Source organism: Stegodyphus dumicola, chromosome 8 (assembly GCF_044657685.1).
Source record: "Stegodyphus dumicola isolate Sdum_Otavi_A_Nest chromosome 8, ASM4465768v1".
Taxonomy (NCBI): Eukaryota; Metazoa; Arthropoda; class Arachnida; order Araneae; family Eresidae; genus Stegodyphus; species Stegodyphus dumicola.
The window spans coordinates 156,299,838-156,319,966 of NC_140775.1; the positions used below are offsets into that span (position 1 = coordinate 156,299,838).

At 28.8% G+C, this 20,129-nt stretch overlaps 1 protein-coding gene across 27 annotated transcripts in view; it reads left to right on the forward strand.

Annotated features, from left to right (window-relative positions):
• The window catches only part of LOC118180639 (cell adhesion molecule Dscam1-like), a 243,855-nt gene that overhangs the window by 120,598 nt on the left and 103,128 nt on the right, over window positions 1–20,129 (forward strand). The window contains exons 1-2 of one of the 27 annotated variants that reach the window (XM_035349748.1): window positions 2,332–2,448; window positions 4,418–4,708. The exons of 23 other annotated variants lie outside the window; for them this stretch is intronic. In XM_035349748.1, the coding sequence (XP_035205639.1) occupies window positions 2,370–2,448; window positions 4,418–4,708 (370 nt within the window). In that variant the 5' untranslated portion in view covers window positions 2,332–2,369. Of the gene's footprint in view, window positions 1–2,331; window positions 2,449–4,417; window positions 4,709–5,914; window positions 6,036–11,584; window positions 11,876–13,392; window positions 13,516–15,827; window positions 16,119–17,687; window positions 17,825–20,129 lie in introns of those variants that run through there. 3 more of the 27 variants (XM_035349735.1, XM_035349725.2, XM_035349848.2) reach the window with 3 other exon arrangements.

Sequence of the window (20,129 nt, forward strand, 5' to 3'; positions counted from 1 at the left end):
TCGAATATTCCTGATACAGAACTCTTGGTACCTTCAGGATGCGAAATTGACTTATGTTCTTCTCTGTCCACTTTTTTAATGTAAAGAAATTCCGTCATGTGTAAAAGCAGTTTGAGTTTTATGCTGATTTAAAGCATCTTAAATTTATACTGGATTCATCACGTTAAATTGATATGCTTGCCTGGTACCATATTCTTTGATACCTTTGATATTAGAAACTGTTCGATTTCTTTTTATATGAGCTTTTCCAATGTGATAAAAAAATTAGCACATTTATTCTGAAAAAAAATATTTTATATTTTATTTTGAAAAATAACTGCATAGGTTTAGTTTATTGATATATTTCTTGAAAATGAAAAAGACATTGTTTTTTTGAAATTAGATAATTTTAATATTGCGTTAAGCTAAAGAAAAGTTTCAAAAAAAACTTTATATCGTTCGTTTTAAAACATTTATTTCAACTACTTTACGTGAGAAAATTTACTTTCAATGTACGTATTTACCTCTCTTATATATGTTTTCTTCATTCAAGGTTATGTAATTAAATTATACATAACATTTTTGAAAACATTTCAGCTTCTTATTAAAATTTTGCATAATAGCAAAGTATATTTTCAACAAGATGGTCTTCTTATAATTTACCTTATCATAACTAATGCTTTAAAAATTTCATAATTTTTTATTCGTATCCTTAGAGGTGTGGAATTTTATGGGCTTAGATAAATGATTTCTTAATCAGAACGATAAATATTGTGAAATAAGAAATAAAATATACTTAGCTATTTTAACATGTTTTTCCTTCCATAGTTCAACATATTAGTTTATTTTAGAAGACATGTGTTCTTAAGAACGGATTTTTTATAAATTTAATTTAATTTTTAGTAAAAAGCATCTAGCATCTTTACTTACCTAGAAATTTCTGTCCAGGTATGTACGTAGCACATGTAAAGCAGTATGCAATCAAAATTTGCTGAAAAAATATTTTCGTTTAATAAAATAAACTATATGTATTATATTTATTGATACTAACATTTTTGGAGGGGGAGCGGGAATATTTCTGATATCATTTGATATTTATTTGGTTTGTTATAGAGGCTTTTGTTTGTTAATACAAAATAATTGATTATTTTGTAGATTAATGATAGAGTAATCTGTATCAATAAAGAAAGCATTTTAGAAAATAAAAATAATACCTTATTAATATGTTTTATTTTTTATTAATTTTTAACTAAAAGAACAGCATTTTTAACCTTTACAATATTAGTACAAGGCGAAACTGTTTTACCCTGTTTTTCTTTTTACTGTCATTCTAAACTTTTGTGTGTGTGCCTCTGAGTATATTACTCCTTGAGTATATTACTCCTTGTATTGGAATATTACTCCTTGAATTAAGAAATTTGCGTCAATCTCTTTGTTTATATCTTTCATTCCTTAATACTGGTTCTAAACTCAGCTATAACTGCTGTATTTTATGGAAGAATGTATTTCATAATAATATGCATGTCTTGTGTAATTGAGTCTGCCAGTTTAACAGAAGTGTTTTCTGTTTAAAAGAATGAGCATCAAAACGTACATTTTTAATGCATGCAATGTTTTATATGTTTGTGACGTTTAAGGCAACATCCAAATATAAATTATGCTCTAATACATTGCGTAATATATGAAATATGCCGTGTAAAACTTGGAATACTAACCATTGATTATACTTGTCTTCAGAATATAAATCAGTGCGACATAAATCGTTTTCGACAAGGATAAATCAAGAGTTTCTTATGCAATAAAATTAAAATTATGATTTATAATTTGCTTACAGAAACTTAAATATGTATAAGTAATTTTATGATAAATTCTGTGATTTTTATATTTATTGCGATGGTGAAATATTAAATATTCTACTGCGGTTGCTATAAATCTTTTATCAAACCATTTATTTTTTGGCAAAGTTTGATAATTTTCATTTAAAATATTTTAAACTGTTCGCATGACCATTTCAGTGCTTTACGCGTTAATATGAAACCGGGTGATAGAACTGTTTAATGATATTTTAGCCTCCTTTAAACTGTCAGCGAAATTCATAAATTTTACAAGGCTTTGATTTCTAACTTCATTCTCTGTCACTGTGTGGCGCTAGCATCCAAAGAACGATGTGAAGTTGATGTTTATGCTTTTAGTGCTCTTTCTTATGAAATATAAAGCGTTAAGTAACGCTATGCATATTCTTGTTCAGTAAAGAAGGTAAGAATTCAGTAATTTCCTATTTGACATTTTCATTTTTATTTTGAAAGCTAATAATCTGCACGAGATATTAAATTTGTTTTCCTTCTTTTCCAGTTTTACAGTTTATTTCTGAATTTGGCTTGCCCTTTACAATGCTGAGATCTCCATTTTCCATGGCAAGTGTGCTTCTCTGTGAAGCACTGTTCTTCATAAAATTTATCTGCGTATTTGGTATGTTTCAGGATCTATTTTTTTGAATAATTTTGCTAAACGAACAGTTTGTTGGTCATTTCTGAGGAGTTGTAGTATAATTTCATATGCATATACATTATATACTTTATATACGTTAGTTGTAAAATTCTTAATCTTTTTCTTCTGAAATTTCTGACTACAATTGCACATGTGTAATTATCTCTAAAGCTGAATTAAAATAATCTTTGAGCAAAAATAACAAACAGTGTGAATTTTTCATATATGATACATATTCTACAAGGGGTGAGAACTGTGTCCTAAACCTAAACTTGTAAATGTGTACGCGCTTTTATCGATTTAATTTTTAGGAAATCACATTTAGCAGAATTAATTATTTAAAATTTTACCGTTTTTTTAATAATTCTTAACTATTTTAAAATATAATTGGGAAAATTATCTGTTATTAATTTAGGCAGCATTTTATGTTTTCTACGAATGCTTTAATTTAGGAGATAAAAATGGGTTAAAAGAATTTAAATTTTATCTTTTGAAGAATAAAAAATTGTAACTTTTTTCTTTTAAAATCCTCTTGTATTTTAATCATTTCGCCTTAGTTTAAACATTAGTATCAAAACCATATGACTACTTTTCATTCTTATTTTAAAATTTAAATAGTATATTGTAATGTCATACATGTTATACCATTTAATTAATCATAAGTAACCTTTAAAGCGTAGAATGCTCTATGGTAATGCAGATTACTCATATTTTAATATACGTTTATTTTTCATCTGCTTAGTTTTAGGATAACTTCAACGCGAAATTCTTACCCTGAGTGTACAAATTCGATGTGGGTTTGTATTTAAATTTTTTTTTCTATCCAGTAACTTATGATAGCGTAATCAGGTGGATTCGTTTCAATAAAAGCTGATAAAAAAAACAATTAAATTTGTGTGTGTAGCTTTCAATAATTACTTTTTGCCTTTAAGTTTAAGCGAAACTTTTCATTCCCATTCTTAGGTATTTATTTTATCAAATTAGATATATTCCACTAATTAAAATTCAAAATGGTAGTTACTTAGTTGCACGTATGCAGTATATGTGGATTATGTCCTAATGAAAACTGATAACCAAGCAATTCAATTTATATTTTTGCAGTTCCCCAAAACTGTGTGCATTCGTCTCAACAAAATCTCATAAAGGAGCAGATCATGTAAATAGACAATTTTAAAGCAGTAGCATCTATTTTTTAAGACTCAGTGCATGTGTTCCCACCAGCAGACCAGTTTGCATATGTGAAATTTTCAGTGTTGAGTATGAGTGACGCATAGTTAATGAAGTCTTATGCGTTTCAATGGTATTTTAACTCCGTGATATCAATAAGGTCATAGACCAGCTGGCTGTTTGGCGTTATTTTAATGATGCACGAAAAGGCATTTTGTAGTGTCAGTTCAGATGTTATTACGAGTATCATAAGTTTTTGCATTCTTTGCTTATGTTTCCTATTTTTCGTATTTGATTTTCTACCTTATATGAGAATAAGAAATATTTCACAAATAATAAAAAAATGTTTAATTTTGCGTAAGCATAGCAGGTTAAATATATTTTAAAAAATATCAAATCAATTCTTTCCATCTAGCAAATTAAACATTTCGAATTTTTCAACCCTTTCCCCACCCTCGAAAAAATTGCAAGGTGCTCGTTTTTGCATGAGATAGAAATTTCACCAGCAAAGTAAACATTGGCAGAAAAATAGATTATTTCAAAAGCTTTAATAAATTAAATGCTATATCATATTCATTGCTATATCATTACCAAAATTATTTCGTATTAAGAAATTTTAGCATGACGTATATTTATTAAAATTTAGTATTAAGAAACATGGAAAATTATTTCTGTCTTTACAGAATTAACATTAATACTATTCAGAGACATGATTTAATGCGTAAATTTTGTTAAAATATTTTTCAAGCAATGTTACTAACTTTACTTTTCCCTTCACTTTTAGGAACGAAACCAGAGATATCTGCTTTACATTTTCCATCTGAGTTAAGATATGGCAAGAGAACAGCTGTAGTGTGCACAGTTATCGATGGAGATCCGCCTTTCACATTCTCGTGGCTGAAAGATGGTCTTGAATTAAAGGAAACTCCCGAGTTAATGGTAATCGAGGCTTCTGATGGATTTACTTCAACGCTGTCCATTTCTAAATTGGAGGCACAGAGTAATGGCAATTATACCTGCCGAGTTCGAAACAGGGCAGGACTAGATGAAAAACACGGCATGCTACTTGTCAAAGGCAATGGATTTCTCCTTTTCTTGATTTTCTTCCAATTTTGTACTTGTTTTCTTAAAGCTGAAATCGAAATATTTTCTAGAAAGCTTGCTCTGCTTTTTTTTAATAGTAATATTACTGTAAGTTTAAACATTTTTCTTTTCTTTTACATTTGGGTAAAGCTTCGCAATTTTTTTTTTTTTTTTTTTTTTTATTTTTAGCCAAGGCCGACATTGTGCCCCATTGGATACACGTTGCTAGTTGCGTAGTCAAACAAAATTGTGCCTCTAACATTAACATTTTTAAATTTGCGTTTTGCACCATGAATGTCAATAGTTTTCACTTTCTGTAATTGTAAAAAAAAACGAAAAACTTTACATTTTATTAGTGCATATTTAGTGCTTACCTAGATTTGTCCCCTTTGCAATGAACATAGTTAAAGAGTGTGCGACTGCCATTGAAGAAAATGATAGTTTTCCGTAATTGCTTTTTATTTTAATTATGAATTAAGTTAAAACTTTAGCTGTGAATCAGAATGGAGAAATAGTATTTCCTCTGTTCATGATTTTTTTTTAATTCTTTGTTTTGAAATAAAATTCAAATTTCAATACGGCAATTTTTACAGTAATCGTTAACCGTTTAAAAAGTATTTTACATAATATAAAATATATTCATTATGAAATAAATTTGAAAATGATTTGCTACTATATAAATAATTTTCTCGAAGATGAAAAGTTAATTTCATTATTAATGAAATCATAAAAAAATTCTCTTTTAATGTATTATATTTTTGACTCAAACCTGTAAAGAAACAAGGCTTGAATGAAATGTTTCATACGTTTCTTTGATTAATTTATCTCTTTCACAATGGTTTGTAATTTTTCTTTTGCATTCTAATATAAAATTAGATAGGTGCCTGTGAAATTGCTCCGATTTTCCTGGGAAATTTATCTCACTATTTGCAGTATTATACATATTTCACCAAGTTTAATTTCTAATTTCAATCTTTGTCACTGTGTGGCGCTAGTATCCATGGAAATATGGCAATCTGATGTTTGTACTTGTGTTGCTCTTTCCCTTAAAATCTAACGCTTTTAGAGTAACACCGCATATACATTTTCATCTCAAGCAAAGAAGGTAAGACCTTAGTGTATGATGTTACGTTTTATTCTTTATTGCCTTCATCGTTTATTTGCAACTTTAAGTTATTTCCTTGTTTCTATATTTCAGAACTTATTTCCGAGCTTCCCTTCAACAATCTGAATGTCGAGATCTCCATTTTTCCATGTCCTAGCAAGTGTGCTTTTCTGCGAAGCTGTGTCCTTCCTCACAAAGCCCATTTACATATCTGGTAAGTTTCAAATAATTTTATAAAAATGTTGTTCCGAATAAACAACACAGAGCAGTTTTAAAACTAATAAAGAGAAAATAGGACCTAAAGTATGTGAATGAGTGTTATAATTTCATATGTGGTGATTCAGATATATGTATGCAAAGATTCCTACATCAATAATTTGATGCATATAACCATCTGCTTCAAAAATAACATTATAATAACCATCTGCATCAATAATTTGCAGATGTTACTGTTATTTTTGTGGCAGATGTTACAGGCATAAACATTTTGATGCGTGTAACATAATCAGATGTGATTACACATTTAATACACTATTGAATGTGTTGAATTGACTGCAGTTTTAAGTTAAGTAAGGAATCATAATTATAAAAAATAGCATTTCAAATTCATTCACATACTAATTACAAATCTTAAACGTTACAGATAGACTCTGAATAAACTTGTTGATATTTGTAATAAAACAGCGTATTTTTATAATGAATCATTGCACACAAATATTGCTTTATTTTCATTTATAGTATATGTATATGCATACATTTATGCGTACATACATATAAATCATACGAACTTTTTATATACTTATAAATCATACGAACATACATTTCACACATAAATCACATAAATTTCACATATAAATCATACGAACTTTTCGTTAGAAGTTTTTATGTGCGTAATCTATCATTCTTAATATGTAGGGCTGATTTTCTAAACCTAAGCATGTAATATAAGCTAGATATGTAATCAAAAGTTATAATATTCCGAATTCAAGAATTTTCTTGCAAAAATACATAATTAAATTCAAAATTAATTCCGCAACTTCTGTAATTAGTTCTTTGCAAGGATTCTAAAATGATATTTTATGTACACCAGTGTATGTAGGTTTCACAGTAATGTAGTTAAGAACCAAAGATATTTTCATAACATATCATAGCATAGAATGTGATGATATATTATAATATATCCCTTCACTGAAATGCTTTATTTTATTTTAAGCTATTATATGGTGCCAAAACTTTATGTTTTAATTTAGTTAGAAACATCAGGTTTTAATTAGAAAACGTGTTAGAAGCATCACGTTTTTCTTTGCAAAATATTTGAATGTTTTTATTTAAATAAATGAATCAATATCATCTTCAAACCAGCGCATATTTTATTATGAAATTATTGTTGGAAGAATAATTTTATAAATTAATCTTTTATTTAAAATATTTATGTTATAGCAAATAAGCTGGGGGTTTCTTTTACCCCCAGCTTATTTGCTATAACATAAATGAGGTACTGTAAATGAACTATCATACAAAATTTTAAAATATATTCTTAGTTTATATATTGTTGTAAATAGTTTTATTGTTGTAAATTATAATTATTATTGTTTTATTGTTGTAAATTATAATTATTATTGTTTTATTGTTGTAAATTATAATTATTATTGTTTTATTGTTGTAAATTATAATTATTATTGTTTTATTGTTGTAAATTATAATTATTATTGTTTTATTGTTTAAATTATAATTGTTATTGTTTTATTGTTGTAAATTATAATTATTATTGTTTTATTGTTGTAAATTATAATTATTATTGTTTTATTGTTGTAAATTATAATTATTATTGTTTTATTGTTTAAATTATAATTATTATTGTTTTATTGTTGTAAATTACAACTTAGAAATTAAATTGAGAGAACGATGTTTAACATGATGCCATACAGCTTCGCTTATAGAATTTTACAGACTTGCATTATGCAAGTGATGCAAAGAATAATTACTTTTGTTTTCTAAACATAGAAATATATCTATATAATAAATAGTGTGAAATAAAAAAAATTTCCCCATTTCTTTATATGCATATCTGAAAATTACTTAAGTAAAAATTACTATACTTCTAACTTCTTATTCCAAGAATTAGCTCCGAATGAAAATTTATACTAAAATTCAAAATAAAATAAATGCAATGAGAAAGATTATTTGTAGATTTAACAAATGATTATCTGTAAATTTAACATCGACTTTTAAGTAAGCTCATGATCGTAAATTGAAGATATATTGTTCTAAGACACTTTAATTTTTAATTCCATGCAGAAAATCTCATTTAAATTTCACAGTAATAGTGTTAGAAATTTTGTACCCGTATGCACATTATAATTCTTGGCCCCACGTTGGGGCGGGGGGGGGCGAACCGTATTTGCATGCGGGTTCGTAATTGATTGAATGCAGACAGAATTCAATCAATTACGAAAGTTTGATGAAATTTATTCCTCCCTCTACCCTCCCTCCCCCCCAAAAAAGAAAGAAAAATGAAAATCTGAAAATTTTCAGATTTTAAATTACGTCCAAAGGGGCATTTTTTAAACATTTTGTGTGTTACATTTATTTATTAAATATCACGTTCTTTGCATTTAAACCATAAAATTCAGTTCAACAGCAATATCTCAAAATAGTTTTAAAAATGAGCATATCTTTAGAATTTCCGATACTCACGCGCTGGAGATAAAAATGTTTTTTCTGTACAACGCTGCCATTGCTCACTTTGAAATCCTTGAATTTGTTAATCAAAATTCATTAAAGGTTTACAAAATAGGAAATCGATAATAAAACAATTTCCAAATTTCAAATTTGGTTTTCCACATGCCTATATTCGTAGGAGGATTACATCATTCAATATTCGATGGCTCTATGCACCTTTGTTTTATCACAATGCGAGAAATATGCATACATTTGCGCAGATTTTTCATTATTTAATTTCTTTAAATATAACACAGGGCGATAATACTTTTTGGCAACAGTTTGGAAAGTGATTCGCCGTTTGTAGTGAATCGACGCAAAATCGCAAAACGAAAACAATAGTCGTTCAGGGACAAAGACCCTTTGAACTAAAAATGCAGTTCTGGAACTTTCCACACAAAAGTATTCTTATAGTTCTTCTCAGTATGACGGAGCACAGTTAGTAGTTACTACATCAAACTACTAAGATCGTTGAACACAAGAGAATGCAAAGCGCATCAAATGCGTAAGCTCGGACAGTGATCTCTCAATAATCTGGAGGTAATCTGAAAACTGATGATCTCTCCGGTCTTATATAATTCCCCACCCCCCTTCCGGCCACCGAAAAATTTCCAGTACCTTCATTCATAGAGCCGAATACAGTTACAGATATACGAGAATCGGACCAAAATACCTCAAAAACTGCCGCCAGCTTGGCGCTATCGCGCCAAACCCTTTACATCAATGTTAAATGGGCTTACTTCTGTAACTCTTTTTTTTCCCAGCCATTCTTCGCTTTTTGAGGTTTTTCATGTGACATATATTAATTTCATGTGACATATATTAAGAAATATTATAATTTGTATATAATTTCACTAAAATTAGTTACATATATACAAAATTCGTAACAGTAGAAAAAAAGACTGATGAAAGCAAATATTTTAGACAACGCATTGCTTTCACGATAGTTATTTTGAAATTTAAAAAAAAAAAAAAAAAAACTGGTTTATTATCTTAAAATATGAATGTGTAGTGAGAGAGAGAGAACTTTTTTAAATAAAAGAAATAGCCTATATAAATGCAAAAGGTATTTCATATTTTAATAAGTGGGTATAAAATATGTTCCTGATAATATATGAAGTCGACCTTAGTAGTTTTCTGCACTCTCTTTAATTTTAATTTGCCGTTATATAAAAAACTGGTAACAGTCATAAATCCCTTTAAAAAACTTTCTTTGGATTCTTTAAACATGTTCTAAGATTTTTTTCTTCTCTTTGATGATAACAAATGGATCTCTTTTTGTTGCTGTCATTTAAGCATATCTAGGATTCATCTGTTGTGACAATATTTTTCTATTTTTGTTCGAATAATTGTTTCTCATAGAGAATTCTGTAGCACGTTCTGCTTCCGGCGATATGTCGTGGAGAAGTACGATGCACATTACGTTTCTTCGCCTTTTTAAGATTTAAATCAAATCACTCTGTTTATCTCTGTTTACTGAGTATTTTAATGATTACGCAACTGTAATTTGTGGATTTTCTTTTAACATTAAAGTTCTTAACTTTGCAACATTCGAAACATTCCGTTTTTTTTTCCTTTTATATGTATTTCGAACAATTTTTCTCCTTGAAGTCACACTTTGATTTTTTTCCCGTTTCTTTTTGATGATATTATCTATCGTTGCTTTACATGCCGAAAAATCACGCTTTCGCAAAATTTTTTAATAACTAAATACGAATAATTTTCTTCGGAAAGAGCACAAACATAGCCTTCTGTCCAACAAAATTGTGAAATTGCAGACGGTAATTTACACTTTCAAAAATACAGCTGCAATTAAAAAAAAATGCAAGCGGGCGATTTTTTATAACAAAGCAAAATAGTCTAAAACGTCTGCGAACATCCTCTTTAGCTAACGAATAGATTAGATTTCAAACAGAAAATAAATATAAATTTTAATTTTTCCCATTGCGGTATTATTATTATTATTGTTTATGTTATGTATGTTTTTATCAATATTTAGTAAGCGAAATTTAAGATTTATTTAAAATATTTTTTTATTCTTATAAATTTTTCCGTTTTGAGTAAAAAAAATCTAGCCTGTTAATTGTTTTCAGATCGTGTATCCGGTCCGCATGCAATTTGAGTTTGAGCACTTTGAAGTAGGGAAGAGTACAAGCAACAAGAATATAGATTTTAGTCTCTTATATTTAACCATAATCATTTACATTTTGATTACATTTTTTCATCACGAGGCCAACCAGGGGCCGAGCGGTAAAGCCGCTGAACACTGGTAATTCTGTTCGGGACTCGATTCCTGGCGAGTCGGCTGGTTGCATAGGTTTTTCGTGGTTTTCCTTATGTGCAGGTGTGTAGAGCCAGTTTCCCTTAAAAGGTGTTCCACGAGCCTTGACTCCCTTTGATGAGGGATATCCCTCGTGTGCTTTGCCGTAATTAAAAAGACCAAACCAAACCTTCATCAGGAACTCACATAACAGAATTTTAAAAGAAATATTTTATTTTTTATTTGATGTAATACGTTTTAAAGATATTTCAAGTAAAAAGGAAATCGGAAAAATCCAGTCGAAAAACAAATCTTAGGATCCACTTAAAAGTGAACTTTGAAGTATGTTAAAGCAAAATAAGATTATTTGATATTTCAGGTGTACCAAGGCGTGTTCTATCTGTACTAAAAGGATAAACTTAATGATCCGTGCTCGTTTATTATTTTTATCCTTGAAATTAAGATATGAAAGATTGAAACTTTAATAGCAGATCTTTTTGGAGTAATCAGTTGTAGCAATAAATTTATAAGGTCTATCATTATATCATTAGTTTAAATAAAATTTCATAAATTTCTCAACTATTTAATTTTGAAGTTTGAAAATCTTTCTAAAGGTTTTTCATGTGAATATAGCCTGGACTGAGCTTAATATCACTCTGATCTCGTTAAAACTTTAATGTGTTTCAATTTCTATATGTACATATATGAAAATATTTGGTTGCAATTTTAACTCCTGACCTGAAAAGCAGTTCTTAAAGTATTTTATTTTTGTTTTATTTTAGGAGCTAAACCAGAGTTATCTCCGTTGCACTTTTCATCGGAGCTGAAATATGGGAAGAGGACAGCTGTTATGTGCACCGTCATCGACGGAGATCCGCCTTTCACGTTTGCTTGGTTGAAAGACGGTATTGAACTCAAAGATGATCCTGATTTTACGATTATGGAAGCTTCTGACGGTTTCATATCTACGCTGTCCATTTCAAAACTAGAAGCAAATAGTAACGGCAATTACACTTGTAGAGTTAGGAACAGAGCAGGAATTGATGAAAAACACGGCTTGCTGCTTATTAAAGGCAATGCATTTCTCAAATTAATTAATTTTTCGTTCTTTTTATAGCTGACTTAAAGCATCATGAAATTTATGATTTGTATAGTGTTGACATTTGCATTTAGCCAATAATATAACATTTTGAAGTTGCAGTCATTGTAGCCAAATTAATAAAGAAACCCCTGGGCGTTGTTTTGATTGTTAGTAATCACAGATGTAACCTGCTTATATTCATTAAATTAACACCGAGGTTTGCATATTCTTGTAAACTAACTAAGCGTTTATATGGGCTGCAAAGGTATTTATGACAAGTCACTAAATAAGAGTACTTCTTTTGAAATTAAATGGATTTGCAGTGGGTCGAAGCTGTTGATCGTAAAATATTTGGGTGAATGAGACTTGTTTAGATTATTTTGTGAAACAGAAATTATAATTTTGATCAATCTGCTGGCTAAAGGTTTTAGAGAAAGATGAAATTAGCTAATCAGAAATTATGACTTAAAAATTTAAAAAAAAAGAATATTATAATTTACAATGATCAAGCTACTACCGTCTATAGTATACCAATAATATTACGTAAAGATTTAAAATTTACCTTCTTAAATGAGCAGTTTAAGAAATTTCAGGTTGAATTAATGTTTAAACCAAATTTACTATTGCAAATTCATTCCTACCCCTGTCATTTACACACTGTATCGTGCGGACATCGCAACAGTGGAGTTTGTTTTACGAAGTTCGTGTCTTCATTAAAGTTAATGGAGTTTAAGTTGATGTCATCATTAAATTTTATTATAAAGTATATTATTGCATTGCCTGATTCAGAGTATGTTATACTTGCTTTATCGGAGCATAAAAATATTTCTGGTATTTATGAATTATTATTTGAAAAACTGTATTTACAGCGAACTAAATAATGATATATTTTTTCGTTTCCATATTCGCAACAAAACTGATTTTCAGCCTGCTGGGGTTTTAACATTAATCATTTTTAATAATGAATAAATTTCTAAATATTTTATCTTTCTGTGTATTTCTTTGCCAGCGCAAAACTTAACATCGCGTTCTAAATTCATCCTCGTATTTTTCTTTCTTCTGACATCTATGTAAATAGTTGCAAAATTCTTCATCTCATTTATTTTCATAATTTCATTCACATTGAACTGTGTAAAAATAATATTTCTTATTATCATTCGGATTCTCTGTTTCTAATATTATTTATTACATTTTTCAAACCTTAATTGTTCATTAGAACTGTAGGTATTTTTTAAATAAATATTCTATTTTTGACCAGAATTTTGCGAAATATTTCCTATCTTACTTTCTAATTTCATTCTCTGTCACTGTGTGGCGCTAGCATCCATAGAATGGTAGCAAGTTAATGTTTATGCCTAGTAATGCTATCGTCGTCAGCCCATAATACATTGCACGTTTGCTTTTCATCTGTATCAGGTAAGAATTTAATAAATAGCATTATTTTCTCCTTTCATTTCAAAATATTATCTCACAACGAAATTTATAATGGGTTCTTTTTTCCACTTTTAGAACAGAATTCTTAATAAGTAACCCCAATGTCCACGATGCCATCATCCCCTTTCTTCCGTTACCTTGAAAGATGGCTTTACTGCATTTCTGTATTTCTCTTAACAATGGCCATTTACGTATCCGGTAAGTTTTAAATAATTTTCCAAAAAATTGTAATAGATAAATATGCATAGCTCTTATTGTAGATCATTTAGGGAAAAAAGCGAGTACTTAAATATTTGTGTGATTATTATAATTTCATCTGCTCATACGATATGTGATTTCTGTGTGCGTCAATTTATGTGCATTTAAAAAATTAGTTTCCTTTTATGATAATTGTCCGATAATATTCTTACATCAGTACATACATATAAATAATTTAGTTCATATGGCTTCTTCTGTTGCAAACAGCATTCAGAAACCATAATGTGGTATTTTATATTCCTACTTGTATGTTTTAGTCTTAAATGGTGAAACATGCCATTGTAAAATATAAAATCCTGTCGTTTATCTAGCTGTGCCAGTAATAGTTCTTATTAATTTATTACAAGTTTTCTGCCATGGTGTGCGTGAACTGAATTTAAGATCAAAAGTTAAATTCTTCTGTAGCAAATTAGGAAACAGTTACTATAAATTTTAACATTTGTGTTTTGTAATTGCTCAGTGCAGCCCGCAATTATTTATATGTTATTAGTCGTATTTACAATTTAGTTACTTCGTTTTTATTTTTAATAATAGACTAGGAGACGAAAAAATGCCGGATCTGGACTGATCAAAGGTGTATGAGAAATTGTGCTTTATCCCATTTCATTTTTCTGTGTAATCGAAAATACTATTGAAAAACTAATTTGCAATTATTGAAATCTGAGTAAATGTGTTATTAATAGTGCTGTCTAACTAATATTATTAACAACGTATATAATAGTACTAACTATTAAATTTATTTGAATGATGCATTGGAGAATGAACGCATATTAAAAATTATTTCGTATTTTTCTGTTTTCAAATTAAAGATCATAATGAATGTTGTTTATGTAACTTACTTTGGTAAATATTAACTTAAATCATTTCATGTCGACTGCTATTCTTAACGCATTCCGTGCGCAAGTTAAGTTGTGTATTAGTTAGTATAAATTTTCTCTTCAAAACTGCGTGATAATTTAAAAATGAAGTTAAAGAAATCGTATATTTCCTTTTTATCTGTTGCTAAAAGATGATAAATTAGTAATAAAATGCAAATGTATACCTGTTGTAGAATAAAAAAAAGTGGAACTCCCTATGAAGCAGGTCCAACTCCGTAAGATACAGGTCTCCCCTTACCCCAGCCTGTTTGCTGCCATTAATGACAGGCTTTCCCATTCAGATTATGTGTTTTGTTATAAAATAAACTTTTAAAAGTATGTAAAATAAAGAATAAATCCTAGAAATTTTCCATTTCAGCAATAAAAATGTATTAATTTATGAAAGACTTTAGATAAGTTGGTCTTCACATTATGTAGACTTTTATGAATTTTAATTTCTTCACCACTTTTATAACTCAGCCAAAGCGCCAGCTTTTCAATAGTTCTTCCTAATATGTATGTGCATATTATAATAGCGAATTAGTTCTTCTAAAAGAAAAATACGTTATTATCATTTTTTACATGGAATTCTAGAGAGGAAAATTTTATTGATAAAATTTATTTCTTTGCTTCATAAAATCCATTAAAAAGCCGAGTAAATAATACTTTGTACTGAATGTAATCAATTATAAATAATGATACAACAAAGCATTTTTAAGAAATTTTAGCTTTACATTTAGAAAAACAAAATATAGTACTAGTAGTGTTATTTAAAACGTGAAAGCACATTTAGGGTCTAAGAGAGGTATTCCAATTTTTTTAATGCCTTTTTTCGGTCATCATCTGTCTTTTAAAGGTTCAATGGATCTGGGTCAAAACCTGATTGAAGCAGCTACTTTTCAGTAGATATCACAACAGAATATTTGTAATTTAAAAATGGCCTCCGATCATAAGATGAGCTCAGATAAACTCTATCCCAAATTCATTCTTTCTAATTTTATCCCAATATACTGAAGGCATTTGCCTTCATTATATTGGGATAAAATTAGAAAGAATGACAAGCTTGCATTAGTTTAAGAAATTCTCAGCTGCGGTCCCTACTGAAGTTGATAACAGCCGTCAGTAGTAAGGACTTAAGATTCTCATTTCAAAATACAATATCATACAATAAGTTGAAAAATAAACATATTTCAATAAATGAAATACAGAGTTTCGTCAAATCCATCTTTCTACCTCTGTCTATTTCTTAATCTAAGTTTAATAATTCTGTTTGTTACATTTCATGTGGAACTTGATTCTTTGCCATTGTTAAGTGGCAATAATATCAAATGGTGTCCTGAAGGAAAAAAAAGAATCACCCTAATTGGTGTAACTATTCCTATTTTGCTTTTCTAGGATCAAAGCCAGAAGTATCATCTCTTCAAATTCCTGCCAAACTGAGATATGGGAAAAGGACAGCCATCATTTGTACTGTCATAGACGGAGATCCCCCTTTTACATTCTCTTGGCTGAAAGATGGTAGTGCATTAAACGAAGGCGGAGAGTTTATGATTTCTCCAGCTTCTGATGGTTTCTCTTCTACTTTGTCTATCTCAAAATTAGAAGCTCATAGTAACGGCAATTATACTTGCAGAGCGCAAAATAGGGCTGGAATGGATGAAACACACGGAATTCTACTTGTAAAAGGCAATGACTTTCTTAATCTTTAGTGATATTTATTTTATGTCTGTGCTATTTCTAAAAAATGAAGGTATCTGAGAATGCTTAAGAAACAGAGTTTCTACGTCTTGCTGTTTCTCAACTTCATGTTTTGCTATTCATTAACTATTACTGTAAATCAAAAAATGATCCATATTTCTTAGTAACTGCAGTATCTCGAGTACGTTAATAATGAATTTGTTTCGCTATATATTTTTCAGCTTTTGCATTAACAATATACTTAATATGTAAGCAATAAATCTGTTTTATGGGCAAAAAATGTATCTGATATTAATTTGCGTTATTTTAATATGACGTAATATTTATTTTTTCGTGTTTTGTAAATTTTAGTGTACTTTGATTATGTCAGCGTATATTTTTTCAATAATGTTTAATGCAAATAAATCATGCTTAAACCTTCTGAAAAAGTACTGGGTATTAAAAGGAATATTTGATTTTTCTATCTCTACACTACAGAAAATCATATATCTGCGTATTTCATATCTTTAATTATTTTTGGGTTTAGAAATGTTTTTGAAGTTGCTTGTTTAAGGAGAATATTATAAAATTTGTAAAACGTATTTTAATCCGTAGTTAAAAAAGAAAGAAATACTTTCTTCCTAAATACTGATTAGTTAAAATGGAATTTCTTAATATTAAATAATTTAAAGTTCTTAATAGACACCTTTGAGACATTGTAAATTTTATGCGGTTTTGATAGTTCTGAAGTTGTCAATGAAATTTTTGAGCTTTTTGATAAAGTATCTGCACAAAAGCTGAACCGCAGTTGTATTCAATATTGTTGTTTCTGAAAAGAATGCATGTGTGAATGAATATATAAGTAACATCAAATTTCTTCGTAAATCTTTTTTTCGACTTGTCTAATAGTTTCCTTACAAAGTACGTGAAAAATGTGTTCGTTCTTTAATATTATAAAAGATATAGTATTTCTGAACCGATCGATGTTTTCTTACGAAACTTAAAAGAAAAGTACTTAGAGTTCTGAATTAATACTGTCTGTATATTTTGCAATTAACCAGATGTTGTGATTATGTAATAAATTTAGTAACTTTTTAAAAGTTGAAGAGAAAAATATATTTTCCTTTTAATTTTCGCTTTTAAAATTCAAATTACAGAAACAAAGATGGAAAATTAAATTTTTTTATTACCTAAGCATTATTGCTTTCATATTGGCTACCGAAATTTTCTTATGTACTTAATAATTTAAAAAGTTTGATATATTTTGCGAACACTTTTGATAATATTTTAATGAATTTTTGTGCCATTTTATGGAAAAAAAAAATTTATATTCATAGGTATGATATATAGTGGAAAGTGTTTCATTTTTCAGTGCTTTTTCTGTCACTGTGTGGCGCTAGTATACCAGTGTTGTTGAGTTTTATGCTCTTGCTCCGTGTACCGATATACCATCGAATTAAATGCCTTTAATACATCAGGCAGCCTAAATGGTAGACATTTGTTAATACTCACATATAGAAACTTCATTTGTTTGTTCCAAATTTGTGAAAAGGTTCTATTTGTGTGTGTAATATTTTATTGCATTCAGCTGTAGTGAGAATTACTCTTATTTCACATATTACGCTGTTCTCCGTTACATTGCAATTCCTGTTTCAAGATGGATAGCTGGCTTTTCCTCCTAACACTGGCGTTCCAAACTATTATCTCGTGTTCGGGTGAGTTTTGTTTTCTTTTTAACTTATTTCTTGATAATTTATGTTCTTAAACTTAGGCATGTATTTCAAACAACTATTAATAATATATTAAATGTGAATGTGATAGCAGTGATTTTCGTTCATATATAGGTTTAAGACACCCTCTTTTACTTTTGACTTTAAAATTAATATTTCATTGATTCCTTCAACCAAGAAATAAAATGCGAAAGTATATCCAATGCTTAACAAATTTTGTTTGATTTAAATATATTTTAAGCTCATTTCATGATTTTTTATTCTGCAACATTTCTGCGATTGGAGCATGTTTACGTTTGCAATAAGTTATTTAGATTGTAACTGTTATTTTAATGTTTGAAGTAAAACTATTAAACATTTAGAGAAATTTAGATTTGTATAGAATTTAAAAATTAGCATTAATTATGCAGTATTCAGTGCAAGCGCGCTGGTTTAAATAAATGCATATTGATTGAAAAATATTGTAATTATTAATAATCATATTATTAGTTCAAGTTAAACATGTGCTAAAAACTTAGAGATTTTATAAGTTTGAATACATATTGCCTAACTATTCCACGCATGGATTTATTTTATTTCTGAACTAAAAGTATGCAAAGAACTGATTGTAAGCGCGAAAAGCATTATTTCCGTACTAAAGCATGAAAAGGATGTACTGATTTTTTTAAGTGAGGATTCCATATCATAGAGAAGGTATATTAATTATTCAAAGATTTTGTCAAAGTTAGGATTTATGTACAGTAAAATAAAGCATTTCTTTTCTAAACATGCTCAAACCTTATCCCGCTCTGAACACTTTTTTAATGCATTCTATCATTACCTTACTATGGCATTTTTGAGTTTTACACCTTTGTCTCATTTTTAATTTTGATCAGTAATTTTATGCGGAATTTATCACATTTTTAATTCTGATCAATAATTTTACTCGAAATTTGTCCCATTTTTAAATCGTATCAATATTTTAACTATGCGACTGCTAAACAAGATTCAAAAGCGGCAAGTATATTTGTAAAATTAAATTCCTGTATGTAGTATCAAAAGTTGTAATTGAAAAAACAATATCAAAATTCTGTACTGAGATGGGTGACTGGAAACAAAAATCTCAAAACCTGCATAAATTCTTGTATTTATTTTCAGTGGTATTCATTGAAATAATGTTCTAGTACACCAGTTGAACGCTGTAAACTACACAGAGAAGCGTGAGTGGAAACGAAACTCTCATATTTTATATCTCATATTATATATATATATATATACGAAACTCTCGTATTTTACTCAGTGCTAAGTACACTAGTACATAGGCTCAATGCTGCAAATATTTGACAATTAGTGATGGACCATTTATGTTTATTTCTTATACATTTAGTTGAAACGTTCTCTATTTCGAATATGGGTACGAGAAACGTGTGCAAAAACTGGGGGTTCCCAACCCTACGTCCGCCAGCACCATCGCGCCCGCCGATCGTTTAGCGTGCTCTCGCCGCTGTGCGCTGTTTTAGTTTTCAATAAATTTCTATATGAACGTTTTCTCATTTTTAATTAAATAGAAATTGCGTCCAACACAGACAACAGCACAAAGCCAAATGCAACCGATCTTTTTTTTTTTTTTTTTTTCATATGCATGTATTATTAACTGTATTCAACTATAAATTCACTAAAGTAAATGGTGTAATTCACTAAAGTAATGGAAAAAGTAAATGGTGTAATTCACTAAAATAATGGGAAAAATAAATAATGTAATTCACTAAAGTAATGGAAAAAGTAAATGGTGTAATTCACTAAAGTAATGGAAAAAGTAAATAATGTAATTCACTAAAGTAATGGAAAAAGTAAATGGTGTAATTCACTAAAGTAATGGAAAAAGTAAATGGTGCCCGCCGTCCAATAGAGGAACTCCTACGCTAAAATATTTCTTACTAAATTAGGCAAAAAAAGCACACACAATATGTTGATTTATTGAAGCATTTTCGATTTTAAATTGCAATCTGACACAGATTCCACTTCTTCAGGCTCAAAAGAAATTTGCTGAATCCGTTTCGGTCTAAGACCCTCCTCCCGCACACATACTATTTTGACGCATTTCCTCTCCCTATAGATTAATACTACTACTTATTTCTACTTTTTTTTTTTTTTTTTTTTTTTTTTTTTTTTTTGTAATGACAACATAGGGGAAATAACTCATTTACATTACATATTCAGTTAGTTGAATAATATTTAATTTTAAAGTCATTTCAGTTCAAATAAATTTCTTGAAACATTAATCCATCGTCATAAAGTAGCAATAATTTTT